Source organism: Venustampulla echinocandica, assembly GCF_003357145.1.
Source record: "Venustampulla echinocandica strain BP 5553 chromosome Unknown scaffold_1, whole genome shotgun sequence".
Taxonomy (NCBI): Eukaryota; Fungi; Ascomycota; class Leotiomycetes; order Helotiales; family Pleuroascaceae; genus Venustampulla; species Venustampulla echinocandica.
In genome coordinates this window covers 3,765,077-3,783,744 of record NW_022474206.1, presented here as the reverse complement: position 1 = coordinate 3,783,744, position 18,668 = coordinate 3,765,077, and the positions used below count along the sequence as shown (strand labels likewise).

At 48.2% G+C, this 18,668-nt stretch overlaps 7 protein-coding genes across 7 annotated transcripts; 3 read left to right on the top strand and 4 right to left on the bottom strand.

Moving 5' to 3' along the window:
* Nucleotides 1–300: 300 nt before the first annotated feature.
* BP5553_03774 (uncharacterized protein) lies at nucleotides 301–6,160 on the bottom strand (the record flags this gene model as incomplete). Its single annotated transcript, XM_032012397.1, has 8 exons — nucleotides 301–390; nucleotides 470–654; nucleotides 1,031–1,187; nucleotides 1,843–4,352; nucleotides 4,411–5,310; nucleotides 5,360–5,654; nucleotides 5,707–5,748; nucleotides 5,801–6,160. The coding sequence occupies 8 exons, from the start codon at nucleotides 6,158–6,160 to the stop codon at nucleotides 301–303; spliced, it is 4,539 nt and encodes a 1,512-aa protein (XP_031872090.1).
* Nucleotides 6,161–6,580: 420 nt separating this feature from the next.
* Nucleotides 6,581–7,930, bottom strand: BP5553_03773 (CBS-domain-containing protein; the record flags this gene model as incomplete). The annotated part of the gene is made up of 4 exons (XM_032012396.1): nucleotides 6,581–7,227; nucleotides 7,281–7,430; nucleotides 7,486–7,609; nucleotides 7,733–7,930. 4 exons carry the CDS (start codon nucleotides 7,928–7,930, stop codon nucleotides 6,581–6,583), a joined length of 1,119 nt encoding a protein of 372 aa, XP_031872089.1.
* Nucleotides 7,931–9,242: 1,312 nt separating this feature from the next.
* Nucleotides 9,243–11,365, top strand: BP5553_03772 (ARM repeat-containing protein; the record flags this gene model as incomplete). The annotated part of the gene is made up of 7 exons (XM_032012395.1): nucleotides 9,243–9,273; nucleotides 9,336–9,421; nucleotides 9,486–9,606; nucleotides 9,764–9,877; nucleotides 9,936–10,181; nucleotides 10,234–10,983; nucleotides 11,034–11,365. The coding sequence occupies 7 exons, from the start codon at nucleotides 9,243–9,245 to the stop codon at nucleotides 11,363–11,365; spliced, it is 1,680 nt and encodes a 559-aa protein (XP_031872088.1).
* Nucleotides 11,366–11,742: 377 nt separating this feature from the next.
* On the bottom strand, nucleotides 11,743–12,184 carry BP5553_03771 (uncharacterized protein; the record flags this gene model as incomplete). The annotated part of the gene is made up of 2 exons (XM_032012394.1): nucleotides 11,743–11,916; nucleotides 11,978–12,184. The coding sequence occupies 2 exons, from the start codon at nucleotides 12,182–12,184 to the stop codon at nucleotides 11,743–11,745; spliced, it is 381 nt and encodes a 126-aa protein (XP_031872087.1).
* A 401-nt stretch (nucleotides 12,185–12,585) lies between these two features.
* On the top strand, nucleotides 12,586–13,314 carry BP5553_03770 (uncharacterized protein; the record flags this gene model as incomplete). Its single annotated transcript, XM_032012393.1, has 1 exon — nucleotides 12,586–13,314. One exon carries the CDS (start codon nucleotides 12,586–12,588, stop codon nucleotides 13,312–13,314), a length of 729 nt encoding a protein of 242 aa, XP_031872086.1.
* Nucleotides 13,315–13,979: 665 nt separating this feature from the next.
* On the bottom strand, nucleotides 13,980–15,701 carry BP5553_03769 (putative maltose permease; the record flags this gene model as incomplete). The annotated part of the gene is made up of 3 exons (XM_032012392.1): nucleotides 13,980–14,471; nucleotides 14,516–14,580; nucleotides 14,633–15,701. The coding sequence occupies 3 exons, from the start codon at nucleotides 15,699–15,701 to the stop codon at nucleotides 13,980–13,982; spliced, it is 1,626 nt and encodes a 541-aa protein (XP_031872085.1).
* Nucleotides 15,702–16,720: 1,019 nt separating this feature from the next.
* On the top strand, nucleotides 16,721–17,311 carry BP5553_03768 (Uncharacterized protein; the record flags this gene model as incomplete). The annotated part of the gene is made up of 2 exons (XM_032012391.1): nucleotides 16,721–17,004; nucleotides 17,062–17,311. The coding sequence occupies 2 exons, from the start codon at nucleotides 16,721–16,723 to the stop codon at nucleotides 17,309–17,311; spliced, it is 534 nt and encodes a 177-aa protein (XP_031872084.1).
* Nucleotides 17,312–18,668: the final 1,357 nt, after the last annotated feature.

The following is an 18,668-nucleotide window of genomic DNA, read 5'->3' as shown; positions in this document are numbered from 1 at the left end:
CCTTCAAATGATGCAGTTTTTGATATGCAACGGCTACATTACCACGACATATCACTCGTCCTGTATATGTATACCCGCAAATTGGATATAGGCTATCATCCTTGATTTCTACCGCGGAAACTCAGCTGTAAGAGCGTTCAGCTCAGACCGATAAATAGCATTGTTCCATAAAGTCAAGCAACCGCCTTTGCAATAGCATTCTACCCTTCTTATCCCTCTAGCTACCCCTCCCCTAACCGCCACCATGGAAGCCATAGACCCGCCAACTGAACGAACATTCTCAGATTCCCTAGGCTTTACTTAAACCCCTCCAGTAACGGTCATATGCTCCTCGGAAGCGGGAGGCTCATCCATCATTTCAGTTTTTAGTTGCGCATTCAATTCTTTTTCCTAAACCGCCAACAAGTATGTCAGTAAGCTCATTGCCCTTCACTTCACCATTCCCGCCTCCCAGGGACGAAACGCCTACCTCAAGAACCGCCCTCGCACTTTCCAACGCCCGAACCGCAAGTCCCCACCACTCAGTCTGCTCCTTCAAGCTATTGATCAACTCTTCTTTCTCCTCCTTCAACCTATTGATCATCTCCTCCTCCTCCCGCGCTAGTTGGATAGCCCATGAGATGAGGATAATGCAATTGGTGACCGCGAACAGAACTACGGGACATGTCAGCAAAGTAAGGATAGCATAACCCCAGAAAGGATACTACGTGCTTCGATTTCCTATGATCCCCGAAGGACACCTCATCAACTTCTCATACCCCACCCATCGAAAGACCTCGCGATTGAGGTATGTTAAAGCCCAGGATATAGGCAGGCCGATGAAGACATCCCATATAACTGTGCAATCCGAAAACGCGTGCTACGGTTAGCCTCTCCCCCGTCTTTAAAGAAGTATCTTGAGCAAAGAAAATGCCGTGTAATTAGGAAACGGGTAAACACGAAGGGGAAAATGGACGTGGGGAAAGTGAATAGTATGTACTTAGCACCAAACCCGGATTCCTCAGATCGAAAGGCTTTTTTTTGTTCTCACGTAATAGGAGAAAGGACGGTGATGGCAGTGGAGGTAACTCGCCAAGGTCTTTCATGGCTGCTGATTTATTATCGCAAGTCCTTGCTTCTATGATACGAGTTGCGGTTAAAGTCGCATAAACAGGGTCCCAACCGAATGGCCTGAGGGGGTGTTGTATCTGTGGTCGTATTTAGCGTAACGTCGTATGGCATGTAGAGCTGAAGTTGACCCCTTCAAGACGGAGCCTGGGAACTGGGAGGGGGTACAAATGATGATGAGAACCCGAGAAAATACGATGGCAGGTCATCAATATAGCAGGTGATAAGAAATACTGCGTGAGGCCTTGTGTAGCGGTTCTACTCCTAGTGTGACCCAAGGTACCTTTCCGGAAGTCATTCACCGCCCAGGCGAAATCGTCAAGGTTCAACTAATTTGATCCCATGTATCCATCACTTAGGGCTACGTACGGTGTTGATGATAGCACATTTAACAGAGTTAGGGCTTCATTAATTCTAATAAACGCTGTTTGAACTAACATGACACCTCCTATTCGACGGATTCTAAGGCATATTTAATAGTGGTTAGTCATTCTCGTCGTTTTGTGATCATACCCTGCATCATACAAGAACCTCTGACTATTGTCCAAGCAAAAGGCCTATCCTGATAGACATAAAATTTGGCTTATACTCAGAACCAGGCGTGGAGCAGATTCCACAACCGCCATGGTCTTTGCTATCTGCATACTATTATTCTTCTCCGGGAACAACGCCATTGATATCATGAATGGCAGTCCCACTACTCTCGTATCGACTTAGCTGAGATGGGCTTCTTACACCCTCCACCCCAAGTAGACCTCTGTTCGTTATATCCGCCATTGCGGGATTCTCGCTTTGATAGTCCATATTCGGCCCGCATACGTTTTCATTATCATGCGATAACCGCGGGGTCCTCATCCCTCGACTAAAGTTGCTCTTAGAGCGAACGGATACCTTCGAGAAAATTTCGACTTGCTTTTCAGCAGTTTCAGCTCTGCTCTTCCAAATCTGTATCTCCCATTTAGCCTCTCGAAGCTGGGTACTCAGGGTTCTAATATCTAGAGTGCTCTTTGTATCTAAATCCTGTTTCAACCTTCGCATATCAGCCTCCATCTTCCCGATATGGAGGTGGAGAGCCCTGATTTGCGAATGCAGCAGCGAGTTGCTACGTGGTGATCGTGGGCTTGACTCTTGGTTGCGATATTGTGTCTTGTTAGAGGCATCTATAAAGTGACGAGGATGTTGCATAAAGTTGGCGGGAGCTTTATTTGGGGCATTGGAAGGCGGCCGATGAAATTTCATACGTTCAATCACTTGAGGCGGCTGAGTGGCCGACATGACTTTCCTTTCGACATTTCCACCACCTGACGGACGATCAACGTGCGCGCTACCCTGGTGCTTTGCCATTGAACCCGTACAAAGCTCAAGATGTTCCGAAGAAACAGAGTATGGGCTGACGCTACCCACTGCAAAAGCTGCAGGGAAGTTGTTTATCTCTCTAGAAAGCTTTCGATGTCGTTGAGGTGGCTTAGACTTTCCCAAAGGCTGCTGTATAGAGGTCCGCTGCGGAGTCCAAGGACTCTCTTGTCTCGAACCCCGATGCACGCCAGCCTTCCAGTTGTGTTCTGCTAGCAAAATATTGCGATTTGGCCGTGGAGTTAGGTCCAAAGTTCCCGACTTTTCGGATTTTGTAGGCGACGTTGGACTTGCATGGTATGGGGCGACGAGACCAAGTCTCCTTGGTGATTCAAAACCGGACGATGAATCGATAGACAAAGATTCTGCCCCCGCACGCCCTTTTGAAGTGGATGGTGGCCTATCAAATTTTGCGGCAAGGGCTTTGACACTGCCTTGAGAACTGCCGCGACCTACAAGATCCTTCCGATCATCGTGACTAGTTGACGGCGTTTTGGTTGTCGATAATATGCTATTGAGCTTCTGGTTATAATTCTCATGGACAACTTTTACCGGGCTATACTTATTCATAGGAAGTAAAGGGGGGTCCTTTCCCTGTATCGTGAAGGCATTTAGTTCAGGTAGACAAGAAGCGGTTGCAGAATTGGCCTGGGTTGATGTATTGGATGCTGGACCGCCGTCGGCCCCATTTTCCTGGGCATGTCTAAGGGAACTGTGGATCTTGGTCTCTTGATCATGTGTCTCCCCCGCCTCTACGTTATTATCAGCCTTGTTTAATGGTTCATTGGGCATGAACTGTGCAAGTACAGCCAACGAAGCTAAATCTTCATTATGAGAGATAGCTGATAGATGATCTTTAGTAGGGCTCTTAAACGACCCCCAGATATACTCAGGTGTCAAATCTGGAAACATGGGATCCGAGAGTCGCCTTGGAAGAGTGACCTGCAGTTCTGGCAGATGGGTTGGCTCGCGTTGCACAGCCGGATTGGATATTTCGATGCCGGGTTGTTCTGAAGTATAAAACGGCCAAGTTTCACCTTTCAAGCCGAATGGAGGGATTTGTTGGGATGTCGCAACTTGTTTAATCGGTGACAAATCCACGACATCAGTGGTGAAGTTTTCCTCTTGGAAACTCTTCTTTTTGTCCGATGGATGTTGCTTTCGCAGCTTGATACGCTTTCCAGGTATTTCCGAAGACTGCCCGCTTGGATCATCATGACGGCTGCCGGTGGTAGCCCGGATCGTGGTAGACTTCCGTTTTCCCGGAGACGTGGAAACCACCAGCTCCTTGTTGTCATCATTTTGAGGACTCTGTGGCAGTTTTCCCCTGGAAGAAGTGGCATCCGAGTCTTGACAATGAGGATATTCGCTCCGTAAAATTTCCCCGAACGTTCGAGGGGTTGTTTGATTCTCAAGAGTCATGTGGCTGTGGGAGCCATTCTCGTCTGATGCTTCTATATGATACTCCATTTTTATCGGAGCAACATCGATATTTGACATGTTACTGACGACACATTCTTCCTCTGGAGGAGTAGTGGGGCTCCCTTCTTGCTTATAATTTGTATCCGGTCCGCCGAGTGGTCCTGGAGTGTGGACCGGGGCGTCGAAAGGCGGAGATGATGAGCAGGGAGGCTTATTGTTACCATCTTCGTGTGACCTTTTTGGAACATTGATCCTTTTTCCTATCTTAAACGTGCTTCTGGGGGTCTTCAACAAATCCGGATCAATTAGTTCCTCGACAGTTGGGGAGAGTGCGCTAATCGACTTCGATTTTGCGAGGATATGGCTAGAATTTGATCGAGTTCGTGATCGCTGCTTTTTAACCATCAAATCATCGTTCTGTTGCGATTCTGAGATCCCTCTAGGATTATCTTTACTGAAGTCACCGATCCCTATTCAATAATCTAAATTAGCTACTAGAAATTATAAACCAAGAGAGATAACGCCTACATCGAGTTGGAGTTGGAGACCCGCTTCTTTCAATGTTCCTTAGCGGAAGCTTAACACCGTCCCAGCTCGGCGGTTTTCGTAGAGCAAATGTCTCTGATATCGAAGTCCGTGGGAATGGGAGATCTGAATCATGGGATTCAAAGACTTGAGGGCCACCGATAACTTTGAGCGAAGTCAACGTTTTCATGTGGCGGGTGACATCACTCCAATGAGTGATAAGCATCTCTGTGATGCCATTAGCAATCTTGATTTTATCCACCTGCGTATTGAATGAGACGCCCTGCTCTGTGCTTTGCACCTGCTTTAGCCTTTGCTTTTTGGATTTCGGCGGGCTAATTGGAAGCAGAACTAGTCCTGCCCGTGATTTTGCCAAGTGTATATTCCAATCATCAAGCAATTCTCCAACGAGTAGCGGACCAAATACGATCCCTAGGGCTGCGTAGCCCATGAGATCAGATGTAGGGAGCGGGCTTCCTCCGTCCCTGGACGAAATTTCGGCTGTCCGGCCAACCATGCAAAGAAGGCCGAATACTGCACAGATGAGCTCCCGTCGGTACTGGGATCTCAAAGTAGATATGGCTAGGGCGATGAGCCTTGCTAAGGCTTTCCGCTGTTTAGTCCCTGTCAATTCAGTATCCCATTGCAGCTGGCTTTGAATGGAAACGAAGGCATCAAAGAGTAGCAGAGAACCCAATATTCCGCCGGGTAAACCGGAAAGTAACTTTTTGAACGTTGACGCAACATCGTGTACGTCGCATCTAATGTGGCCAGGGAGGGTCGGGCATCTAACCGTACCGGAGATTACCTCTGGGTTTTCGTCGACGGGGCAATAATGATCGTATAACGCTTCAACTACGTGATGCGAGCCAGGAACTCTGAATACTCCGCTGGTAACGGGCGCTTAATGTGTATCAGTACAGGTAACGAGTGAGGTGCGGAAACGCCCTACCGTGCTGAATAAGATATTGTGCCGTCGCACGAAAGCATGTCGGGATGGCCAAATTCCCAGTAGCGTATTCTGCAGGTAAATATAAGGGACTCAACCCACAAAGTCGGACTAATTCCGGGAGACTCTTGTTCTTCAGTTTATCCTTTCGAAGTTTCAGCCGTAGAGATATATCGCTAATGCTACGCCTATGCTTCAGGTGTTTCTCCGGTTTAGCGCTTTGCGTTGCCGGTATTCTCTTGAGAATCTTCCTCAAAAACCAACTTCCAGGTTTGCCATTAATAGTGGTCGAACGATCCTGTAATATCTAGTCAGCATTTTGTCGGCGTAATAGAAGGACTTTTGCCTACACTATCTTCATAGTCATCCGCAACGATAACGCGGACTCCGTGCTAAAACAAGAAATCAGCAATGAATAGTGACGCAGCTCCGGGTCCTTCAAACCTTCGCTGCGAGTCGGTTATATTCCTGAACAAAGGCTGATCGGTCCTCGAATTCTTCACGGTCAGAGAGAATGTCTTGACTTGAACAGGTCCAGGTAGTGCTGCTGCGCATCACCCGCCGAGGTTTGCTTGCTTCGTCCGATTCCGTACGTCTACCCTGCATTTTCAACGGCTCGAGAGTTTGGTCTCCAATGGGAGGGCTTGTAGATGATGCCTGTCGTTGTGAAATATGAGATCTCATGAGAAGGCCTTGCGCAATATTTATATTGTCGGATATGCCGCCCAGCGCATCTAACGGGTGGGGATTTGATATGGTTCCCGATGATGAACGGGAAATAAGACCATGATTGAAGAATGGCATATTGACGCGTCTTTTTGTTTCAATAATAAGTAGTTGTGATTGTTTTGATTCCTTTTGACGCCTACCACTTGAAGGACAGATCAAAATTCTAGCTTTGGAGGGCACGACCGCACCTACTAAATCTTAGACTCTAGGAATTATAATGCGCACTTGCTTTGTTTCGCTCGAAGTTCTATTTGTGGTAGGAGGGTCTTGCCCGTTATTCCTTTTATTACCGGGAAGGTGCCCTTGACGCCTTCCTTCACGCTAACTCAGATTTAAGTTTGACAGGGAATGCATGGAGAATGGTATTATTGAAGAAACCGCAAAGGAAATCTATATGGACTCCGCCTCCTAGTATGTGCGAGGCTCACCGGACGCCAGTTCGCTATGCAACGCCTTCCCAATCGTAAGCTTTCATGATAAATCCAACAGATGTACTTATCCATCCTCCGCTCCGTGTAGAAGAACATATTTCAGAATATCGGAAAGCGATATAACACCTTTCAGACGGTTCTCTTCGTCAATAATAACCAGTCGATGAACTCGAGATTTTCGGATCGTATCGAAAATCGAATCTAGTCTATCCTCCTCGCTACAGGTGTAGATCCCGGGGAAATCTTCAGCTCGCTTTCCCAAGGCATCCCCTACATTCGTAGTAAGATCGTCGTAAACCCCGCCTTTAATGATGGTGATCACGTCAACGGCCTCGAAAACGTTCAAGACACGGTTGTCTTCGTCAACGATGGGCACACTTGAGATATTGTACTTGACCATTAAATGGATGACGTCGATGACTCTGGTATCCACGTTTGCCGTCTGCAAGTTCCCGTAAGTGCCGAGGTTGATTTCCGAGACACTTTTCTTCAACATCTCGGTCTCGACCACGTTGACGGCTATGAACTTCAGGATTCTATACTGTGTGATGACGCTAACCACCATCTCTCGCCCGGTCTCATCATCGATGTCAACGAGCGGTATTCTTCGAGCTCGGGTTTTTAACATTTGGGTGCAGGCTTCATAAAGAGGTCGTGTCGGGTTGACTGATAACGTTTCTAGCGGTAGAACACCGATCGCCTTCTCGATATCTATCAAACATTCAGCCTAATCTTCCAGTGGTGTTTATGGGATTCGGCCCTACCTCTTAAGCTGCTCAGCCGGAATTGGTCTATCTGATTCAGGGCGTCCGGGTTCTGCCAGTAGTATTGCACAACGTTGATATAGTCCGAAGTTGTGAGGAGGCCCGCGAAGGATGATGTGTGAGAATCCCAGAGCGGGGCGGAGACGATTCCTGCGGGGTTTACTCATTAGCACTCTATGCCATTCAAACGGGAACATATATCTACCATTCTGCAGTAATATGTTCAAGCTCTTCTTCACGAGCAGATCAGTGTTGAGTATGATGAGTCGGAAGGAGAGCGGGAGGACGTCGTAGCTTGTCCGAATCTTGAGGAAGTCCCGGATCGCCTTCTACAGGATCCAAGTATGTCAGCCTCGCGGATTCAATAAGGAAGCCAAAACATCTATCGCTCGTCTCCGGCGTCCACGAGCGGATAGCAACATCGTTATAAATCGAACTGGGGCCCCACTTACCAACCCGCTCTGCTGGTCCTTGTCCACGGTGCTCAACGGTTTGTCCTGCATTGCGCGGTTCTGGGCTGGGGAAAGGAAGGTGGAAGGTTGGGCAATCTGGGACGACTCGTGACCATGTCTAGCGATGCTCGTTGGCGTTGCGATGTTCTTGACGGGATTGGGTGCGGGTGGCCGTGAGCCCTCAGCCGTATCAGACATGGGTGATTGAATATGGGGGGGAGATGGACATTGAAGAGGGAGAAGACTCGGGGGAGTGATATCTGGGGGGTGATTGCCCTTGCCCTTCGCAGACTTCGCGGGTAGATCGTGCGGAAGGTGATTTGGAAGTACAATGACCAGAATGGAGAGAAAATGGATATCCCTAGGGCGAGCTTCCTGGCGGTTGATGGGGCTGGAGAAGATCGGCGGGGGACCTTTCGACGTCGCGTTTGGCGATTCACGTGACGTGTTGCTGTGGGGAAGGGCGATTATCAAGCAGCTCGCCCAATCATTCTACTACGTTTGATGTTTACTAATATGCTGCTTTGGGCGATTTTATGTGCACATAGTAAGAAGTACTTCGTAGCCACGACTGATCTCCTCCTTGGTTCTCTTTGGAACTTTAACTTAATTTGGAACTTTGAAAATCTAATAATGTTATTGGTATAGACTGCATAATCTCTGGTCTCTCCTTTTATATGAGGATGCTACTCGGCGCGGAGAACCACCGAAACACTCCTTGCATTCCTCTTGATCTCGAGGTAGGACACGAGTAGGAGATGAGTAGCCTGGATAGGATAGCTGATAACAGCGAGACTCAACTGATACTTGCCCGTCATATAACTCGGTCCCCGGTAGTTCACGCATAGATGGACAGGTAGGTACCTAGCTACTGATGTACTTAGGTACTACTGAAGGCTCCGAGTAAACGCTGCACCGACGTGCAATGGTCCGCCTATATATCTTGACCTCCCTCCCATGTATTCAGCCTCCTTGAACGAAGTATTTCTTACTCTGGATTAGACTCAGACTCAGGCTTAGACTCAGACTCAGACTCAAGACACTGTGTCGAAGTGCAAGTCGTCTGACATCCCGTCAAGTGCAAATGTCTCGTCTAATTAAGGGAAATAGTCGAGCAAGGCCTGCCTTGGCGTCCGCCGCGCGCCGACGTACGAAGTCGCATCTCCAAGCTAATCCAGGACAAGCTTCAACTCGTGAGCTCTGCAGCTGTCCAACTCCATGACGCCCCGAGCAACGCGGTGCACCTACACAACGCCGACGTAGGTTGCCTCATCGACCTCTCGCTCCGTCTGTTACTCTCTGGGTGGCCGCGCTGTCTCCTCCTGTATCACCGCCAGCCTTGACCATACAAGTACCCAACTGCCGCCTCGCCCGCTCACCACCTGTGTTCCGCCTGCCGTGCCGACTTGCTTGCTTGGTTCAACCTTCGGCTCGCATTCCACCAACAACAACACAGTTAACCTCACGAATACAATAAAAACACCTGGTCCTGCAGGACCAACCTCTAGAGATGGGTGCCTGCAGCTCGTCGTGCTGTGGAGGTATGCATAGACTGTTTGTCCTGGGTTCATTTTCGGGGTGCTGACCATCATTCCATTGACAGGCAGGTCTCGCGATGGACTGTATGAACCAGTCTTGGCCGAAAGCGAAAGAGAGGCCGTTGCAGACCTACTTCAATATCTGGAGAATGTAAGAATGCCTCACCTGGTCAAGGTATCTCTATCTACATCTACATCCACTAATACCTCTCCAGCGTGGCGAGACCGACTTCTTCTCTGGCGAACCCTTACGAGCTTTAAGCACCCTAGTCTTTTCCGATAATGTCGACCTGCAGCGCAGCGCAAGTTTGACATTCGCCGAGATTACAGAACGAGGTACGTCTATAGTGCGATGGCGGAAGAGCCGCGATCTGGATGCCCTCCACGCGCGACGATGCTGTCCTGTTGCGTACGGAGAGATGGAACTTATACCACGCTCGCGGCTGTCACTTTGGATGATTATCATTGGGCAACATACTAAACGGTATTACAGATGTCCGCGAAGTCGGCCGAGATACGCTTGAGCCAATTCTATTTTTGTTACAAAGCGCGGATATCGAGGTTCAGCGGGCAGCTAGCGCGGCGTTGGGAAACCTTGCTGTTAATAGTAAGTACCTCAAGTAGAATCTTGAAACCACTTGGTGTGCAGTTTCTGACTTTGTCAGCCGAAAATAAAGTGGCTATTGTTCTCCTGGGGGGTCTTACCCCCCTTATCCGCCAAATGATGTCGCCCAATGTTGAAGTACAATGCAATGCGGTTGGTTGCATCACAAACCTGGCAACGCACGAGGACAACAAAGCCAAAATAGCCAGATCGGGAGCGCTGGGCCCTCTTACACGCCTGGCAAAATCGAAGGACATGCGGGTACAAAGAAATGCAACTGGAGCTCTTTTAAATATGACACATTCTGGTAAGCCCTTGTAGGCAATGGTTAAGTTGTCAATCTAACTTATGGCTTGTAGATGAAAACCGGCAACAGCTTGTGAATGCCGGCGCAATCCCGGTCCTCGTACAACTTCTGTCTTCCTCGGATGTCGATGTCCAATACTATTGCACGACTGCTTTGAGCAACATCGCCGTCGATGCCAGCAACAGGAAGAAGCTCGCTCAAAGCGAAACCAGGCTCATCCAGTCCTTAGTTAACCTCATGGACTCGTCATCTCCAAAGGTTCAGTGCCAGGCGGCGTTGGCTCTACGTAACCTTGCCTCCGACGAGAAGTACCAGCTTGAGATCGTCCGCGCACGTGGATTAGCCCCTTTGCTCCGACTTCTACAGTCCTCATACCTACCTCTTATTCTATCTGCCGTCGCTTGTATACGTAATATCTCTATCCATCCCCTGAACGAATCGCCTATTATCGACGCCGGCTTTTTAAAGCCCTTGGTGGACCTGCTAGGATCAACAGATAACGAAGAGATACAATGTCACGCTATCTCGACGCTCCGGAATTTAGCTGCCAGTTCCGATCGCAACAAAGCCTTGGTCTTGGAGGCCGGTGCTGTCCAGAAATGTAAACAGCTAGTCCTCGACGTTCCATTGAGCGTGCAGTCGGAAATGACGGCAGCCATTGCAGTTTTGGCTCTGAGTGACGACCTCAAGACTCATCTATTGAACTTGGGTGTTTTTGATGTACTCATTCCCCTAACCGACTCTCAAAGCATCGAAGTGCAAGGTAATAGTGCTGCGGCTCTTGGGAATTTGTCTTCAAAAGGTGAGGCGGTATCCGAAACCTTCCCCTTTCCTCCTACTAACAGTTTCCAGTCGGCGACTACTCCATATTCATCCAAGACTGGACAGAGCCTAATGGAGGCATCCATGGATACCTCAAGCGTTTCCTTGCAAGCGGAGATGCGACGTTTCAACATATCGCAATCTGGACCCTTCTTCAATTATTGGAATCCGAGGATAAGAAATTGATTAGCCTCATTGGGAAGTCAGAGGAGATTGTTCAAATGATCAAAACGATTGCCGACACACAAATCGAGTCCGATGATGAGGGCGAAGAGGATGGTGAAGGAGAGGTCGTTCAGCTTGCTCAACGATCCCTGCAGCTCTTAGGGCAAGGTAGCAAGACCTCACATATTGAAGGTTGAACGACGTGCGTCTCGAATAGAACTTTGCTTTGTTTTGCATTCTGCGGTGTCGGAAGGCGTGGTGTTAGGCGTATGTACCTGGGAGGTCATCTTTTAGCAGCGCGCATTGGTGGAGTGAGGATACTCAGGACTTATCCCCTGCGGCCAGACACAGTGGAAGACTTCCCCTGTCGTTATCAACAAGTCTGCATACATATCTTTTCAGACGTCTCCTTGGACCTGTTACAATTCATATTCATATTTTGTTATTCACTTATTGTTTTATGTACTTAGAGAAGGGGTTTATGATATCCACTAGTAAAACCAGATTCAAGGCTAATGATACATTCTATTCATTAAGAGCAATTTTAGGTGGCAAGCATAGCAGGCGACACAATCTAATGCTCGTCGATAGGGGTCAAAATATTCTCAGTCCACTGCCGCTCGCTCCAAGGTAAAACTTTTGCGATAACTTTACCCTTAATCAGCGCCATAGGCAAGGGCCCAAAATGCCTAGAATCCTTCGACCAAAGTAAATTATCTCCAACAACCCAGCAATGTCCCTTTGGAACCTAGCAAAACATAAGCTTCTTATGCACCCCAACTACATACATACCATCATGCAAAACTCACCTGTAGCATCTTGTCACTCATACTTTCCCTTGGGGAACCCATCATCACATAATCCCCCTCCATGCCCAGCACTCTCTTGATCACCTTGGCTCCCGGCTCATCCACGGAATCGAACGTGACTACATCCCCAACTTTTATACCCCTTCCACGGCGGTAGTACCGGGAAACCAAAACACTATCCCCGTAGGCGCTGAATGTGGGAAGCATTGAGGGGCCTAGCGTTATCGCGGTTGCGAAGCCATATTGCACGAACAAGTGGGCGGCGAGGATAGCTTTAAATGTACCGATAAAGAGGCGAAAGGATTGGCGGGCGCGCTGGGTTTGCAGTAGGTGGATTGGCATGGCATTACCGTTCGTAGCCTGTATTCAAAGGGATTTCGGGATACAGTATTTGATGAGTGGTCGTTATAAGGCAATGTATTGTTTGATGGTTGCCGATTTGAGATCACGAGGTTTCAAGTCAGGTGTTTCCAATTCGGAGACCCAATTGGGCCAACTCCCAACGCCTCGTTCAGATTTAACATCATAAGCACTATGCTTCTTCCTTCTATTCCTACACCTATAGCAAACAAGCAACAACACAACAACCCAAAGTCAGCATCCTCAAGATGCAAAGCTCAAAATGTATCTTCAGCACGGCTGCAGCTCTGCAGCGCACTTTCATCACGCCCTTTGAGCAACGACAGCTCCAATTTGTATTCCAATCCTCCCGCGCAAGCTCCCTGTGCAGACAAGCTCCTCGGCTCCTTTCCCCTCTCGCTCGACAGCAACAAAAACGATATTACTATGTGGCCGGCACCAACCCAGTCAAATCGAGGCTCCCTCAGAACGATGAAATTAAAGCTTTCTCCGTACATTTGGTAAATGAGGATGGCACGTTAGGAGAACTACACCGAACACGATTTTTACTCGACAGGCTGGTCAAAGGAGAAGCCCTGATAATGGTTGCGGAAGCGGAAGCCGGCCGCCCTCCCGTCTGCAAAATCATAAATCGCAAAGAGCAGGCCGCTGCAGACCGCGAGAAAAAGAAAAAAGCGCAAGCGACGAAAGACCCAAGTTCAACGGTTAAGAACATCGAGCTGAACTGGGCTATTGAATCTAACGATCTGGGACACCGGATGGACAGGCTCAAGGAGTTTTTGGGGAAGGGATACAAGGTTGATTTACTGCTGCAGAAGAAGAGGAAGGGAAGGCCTACGACTATGGAGGAGGCACAGGAATTGGTGAATACGGTTAAGCAGACGGTGGAGGATGCTGGGGGGAGGGAGTATAAGGAGATGACGGGCGATTTGTTGCGGCAGGTTATGCTGTTTACTGTGGGAAAGGTACAGAAATAGATGGGAGAGTTTAGGTAATACAGGTGATGTTCTGTTTTCACGCCGAAAATGAGATTCTGGCTTGTTTTAAGATATCTATCAATAGAGACATCCCAAGTGGCAAGCGATCATGCATACTCTCAACTGATATAGAACATTATGTATTTCAGCATTTCTATTTTCTGTCTCTACATCTCTAAACTTATATTCCTGACCTTCGTAGCCGGGGGACTCTCTACAAGAAGCCAAAGTCGGTTATCATCAGGCTTAGTTATACTGTGATATAAGAGTGATTCTTCCCCTTGAGTTAGCACAAGGTGGCAGGCTAGTGTTAAGAGAGAAGGGGGTTTATGCCATGCTCAGTGGGTACATATTTATCTGGAGAATACTTCTTATGAAATAGACAATTTGCCAGCTAGGTGTGCAAAAGTTGCCGGTTCTTCTGGAGTGCTGCGATTGCCTCCATAGTTCACAATTGCAAGTTTGCAGTTCGTGAATTAGGCTAGGATGCAAAGTTTGGCAGTTGGGAATAAGTGCAGTCAGACTTGGAAGGATAAATCGGCTATGAAGCATCGTGCATATTTAATTGCTCCTATTTATTCCATTACTCAACATCGTACATGCCAGCATTTGCCTGACTGATCAATTACTTCCGCGTTGATTTAGCTATACCCGCTTCATACCACTCAAGCCGTCTCATTCGCGTCTGTATCGAGGAGATTATGTGTCGAGAATTTCCTCGAAGGCACCTTCCTTTCGAATAGGATATCCAGTTCCTCGAAAGTACGTCCTCTACTCTCAGGAATTCTGAACCAGCACCATACAAGACAGAAAAAGCTCACAGGGCCAAAGAGAAACCCAGCCTTTCCGCGCCAATTCGCTTGATCAGCATTAAGCATGTATGGGATGGCCACGGTGAAAATAATGGATGCACCGGCTTGTACAGCAGTGGCAATGGCGACTGTCTTTCCACGAAGTCTTGTTGCTGATATTTCGGAGATGATGACGAAGCAAATTGGCCCGACGGTCATCTGGTACACGAAGGTCCAGACGTCCATGAGCGAAGCTTGTGTCCAAACGACCGCAGTATTACTCCGACCGAAATCGAGGAAGGCGATAATGAATAAGAGCGTCGTCATTAGGGCCATGCCTGAATTATATATTGTCCGTCGGCCGAGCTTTTCCTATCAGCAAAAGTCTTTCAAAAGAGTGATATACGTACATAAGACATCAGAGGCCAGGAAAGGCACGTTCCGACGAAACCTAAGGCTGTATTACCGACTCCCACTATTTGCTGTTAATATTCATCTCACTCAAATTCCAATGGGTAGCGACTGACTGTTAAATGCATCTGCCGACTTGAGGCCGGCCTGCTCGAAAAAGTAATTGGCATAGCCGATGAGTGGATTGCCTCCGATAACTTGGATAAGGTACACCATGACTGAGATTTCAGTTCTCTTCAGATTGACACCCCTAAAACAATCAAGATACGTGGTTGTAGCTTCGAGCTCTTTTTCGAGGAGATCCGTCTCTTCAATCATAAGCAAAACCGAATCGATGTCTGGGCGATGTTTGGCGGAGGAGAGCTTCATCAGTGATTTTTTGGCATCCTCCTTTCGTTGCTGTCGAACCAGCCAGTATGGGCTTTCGGGGGCAAATGGCAAGCCTGCGAGCAAAATGATAGGCCATAACCATTGAACCGCAAATGGACCCCTATAAGCCCATTCATCCAATCTGCTCTCGAGGCCTGCCGCGCAGCCCTGGGCGATGAATTGTCCGATGACGAAAGCCAGGTTTACAGACGCTGTAAGGACACCTCGGAGTGCCAAAGGGCAGACTTCGGAGGCATAGACCGGGCCGATGACGACGTAAAATCCATAGGCCAACCCTCCAAGCATCTCTCCGGCGCATAGCATTCCAATACTTGTCGAGAAGAACTGCACGAAGACGAAGATGCTCGACCAGACACAGCACACGGCTAGAGTTTTTTTGCGTCCGAAACGCTCAAGCGGCCAGCCAGACGCAAGAGCCCCGAGGATTTGTCCGATGGGATTCCCCATGCCCAATGCAGTCTGCCACTCAGCCGGGATGATATATTCGCCTTCGTACTCATACCCAAATCGCCGTTGAAATGCGGGTAGGGCATAGAACGACGTGATGAGCTGCGCATCAAAACCCGCCATGATAACTGAAATACAGAAAAAGAGCGCCCAGAAAATTGCTGTTGGGTATTGCTTCACAGCTGTCCAGAATCCAAGGTTATGCTCCGCACTGGTGATGTCCCGAGTCGCGTCAATCTCAAGAAGGTTGCCTTTCTTGACATCATGCGACACCTGGTGAGTGTTGGTATCGTTGCCGTCAGCCATCTTGATATCCCCGTCCGTATCCTGCTTTGTCTCCGTCGCCATCTTTAGATTGCCCTCTGGTGTAGTGTGACGAGAGTTAAAAGGTGATGAGGAGGATGCGAGGGGGAAACGACGGTATTTTAAGCCCAACTATAAGTGACTTCTTATCTACGAAGTCACGATATGAAGGCTAACTAACATGATCGCCATTGGCCTATCTGGTTCGGTGGATAGTTGCGGGCATCCCCAGTTTGATTGATACCTAGGTAGGCAGTAACCTTGGGTTTGAACCTTGCGTGCAGCGTACTCCGCACCATGATGAGGCCCAATAACGAAGTGTCATATTCCCCGCAATGTCTAATTAGCTGGCGCTGATAGGCTTCTGCTTGTAGCCAGCAACGTTACATGGGTAGGAAATCAAAGCTCGTACTCCATAAAAGGAGTTAGGGTGGCACAAACAGAATCCAGTGATAGATGGCGTACAGCAGAGATTCGGTAAAGCTCGGCTTTTGATATTGCATTTATGACCTCGGACGGCATCCGGGGGAGATCCCACTTTTGTCAGTGCCGTTATCAGAAAGCAATGCTTATTATTTGCTCGGAAACGTACGAATATAATCCGAGGCGTAGCCATAGTGTAACGTCGTCCCACTAAAAGTATCCCGCTAGGCATGGAGTACACACGGAATACGTACATACCTAGACACATGTAACCATCCACGTGTCGCTTCTCCTACCTGGACTCCTAGGATACAGTACCGTTACCAAATATCAAGAAACCCCAGCACTCTGCTTTATCAAACAATCAAGCGCCGTAGTCCTAAGATTTGCCCCGCCTTCTATCATTTGCGAACCTAGTGGTGGCCTGCAGGAGCTGGGGTAGGTCATCGGGCACTGGAAGTCTACGGAATCGAAACAACATTTCTTGCTTCTCGTTCTGAACAAATTTCTCTACTCAACCCATTCTCTATTTCCGAGATATTTCGTTTTGAGAATCGAGCCCAAGACTTTCTAGCTAAGCTATACAGGTTCCATCACCTCCACATCCACGGCCAGCTACTTGTCCCTAATAGCCCACCAATATGGCAGCATCACAACCCCTCTTCTCGCCGGACCTGATATCTCCAGCCGTATCCAGCTCCCTCCCATCGCCATACAAAGTCCGCCCCTTGGAGCGAGGCGACTATGGGAAGGGCTTCTTAGACTGCTTGCGGGTCTTAACTCACATTGGAGATATCTCGGAAAAGCAATTTATTGAGCGGTATGAGTTCATGGCTACGCAGGGCAAAGGAACTTATTACTTTGTGGTTATTGATGATGGGACTCGGATTGTGGGAACCGGAGCATTAATCGTAGAGAAGAAATTGTAAGTCCTCTGGCATGAAGCCCTGTGGAAATGCATTGCTAAACCTCATCACTCAAGCATCCATGACTTCGGGACTATCGGTCACATCGAAGAAATTTCCGTCTTGAAAGATCAGCAAGGCAAGAGTTTAGGGAAGAAAGTGATCGAAACCCTCAACGACGTGGCCGTTAATGTCGGTTGCTACAAGACAATTCTGAATTGTAGCGAGGAGAATGAGAAATTTTACGCAAAGTGCGGGTACTCGAGGGGATCGCTCGAGATGACGAATTATTTTGAGGTAGAGAAAAGCTCTTATTATCGCGGTTAGATTTACGACTTCAAGATCTTGGGAAGGTGTTTTGGGAAACTAGAGGGACGGAAAAGATGAGGAAGCATAGACTAAAGGATCATCAGTTGAGATGTCAGTGGATATGCGCCTGGATTTAGCCACCAGTGTCGGGGCACAAGACTTGGGATTTATTTGATAATACAACTTGGGGAATTGGCTGCATTCTCAATTTATTCAAGGACGAATCGTGCATAGCAACAGCTGAAAATAGGTCGAGCTTGTGATATTATGTGACTCGTAATGCTTCGTAGTGTAGAAGTGCCCTTGAAACAAGCAAATGACGAGAAGCCAATTCCCGCCTAGAAAAGCCTCTTCAGCACCTTTTGCTTGGACTTGTGGCTTGGGCCTGCGAAGCTATCCCTGCTGACCTGCTCAAACCAACCACACAGCGCCAAAACTAGATATTATACACCTAGCCCATCAAGATAACGTCCAATGAAGTAGAGTGCCAAGCCAACTAAGCCGTCGGAAATGAACACAAACAGACCATGTGCTTATCCCGAAGCTGTGGCACGCCTATGCAGATGCCCCCTTCTTGGAACTCTACACGATGACACTATCCGCGGGCTGCTATTTGTATTGTGGGACCTGAGCATCCCCTCATTCTAGGCCAAGGCTTTCAAAGCCCGAAGTCTCAATCTCATACCACATTCCATTCTCTATCATACGTTACGAAAATGGGTAGATAGAGGAGCTGTTAACTACGTACAAGCCATCGATCAGCGTCGCATACGGTGAACACGTTACTATCTTGCTAGACGCCAAAATAACACTAGTAGAGGTAGTCGGCAATCGGCCAAAAAGCTGGCTTTTTCTAGGAATAACATTCTGCTGGTAACCTATTGCTAATCCTAATTTGCCTGGGCAAACCGCCCTGGCAAAGCCTCGGCTAAAAAGGGGGAGACCGCCCACTGGTTTCTGAAGGTTATATAGCCCAATAATAAGCCTTTTTGCAATTACAACACAACAGGCGGCCACTGGGCTTGGTGGATCGGGACAAATTGTGTTAGGCCGAGAAGGAGAAGAAAAAATGGGCAACAACAACGACATAACGACATAACAACAAGAGATAGGCACTCGACCGGGCGGAACTCTTTTTGCTTCTGCTATATCTGGATTCCTGACAAGTTTCCATATTAGCTATTTCCTCTTTTCCTTCGTTTTTCTGTTTCTAATCATTTTGAGACGCGTTGATAACATTTTACATTTCTTTTGCGCGTCGGTGAGGGGTTGTTTTGTCGGATCTCCAGCCAAAACCTCATGACCGCGGCACCGCCAATGAGACAATCGCCAGTGTTTGCAGCCCAATTCATAATAATTACAGCCTCGAGCATCA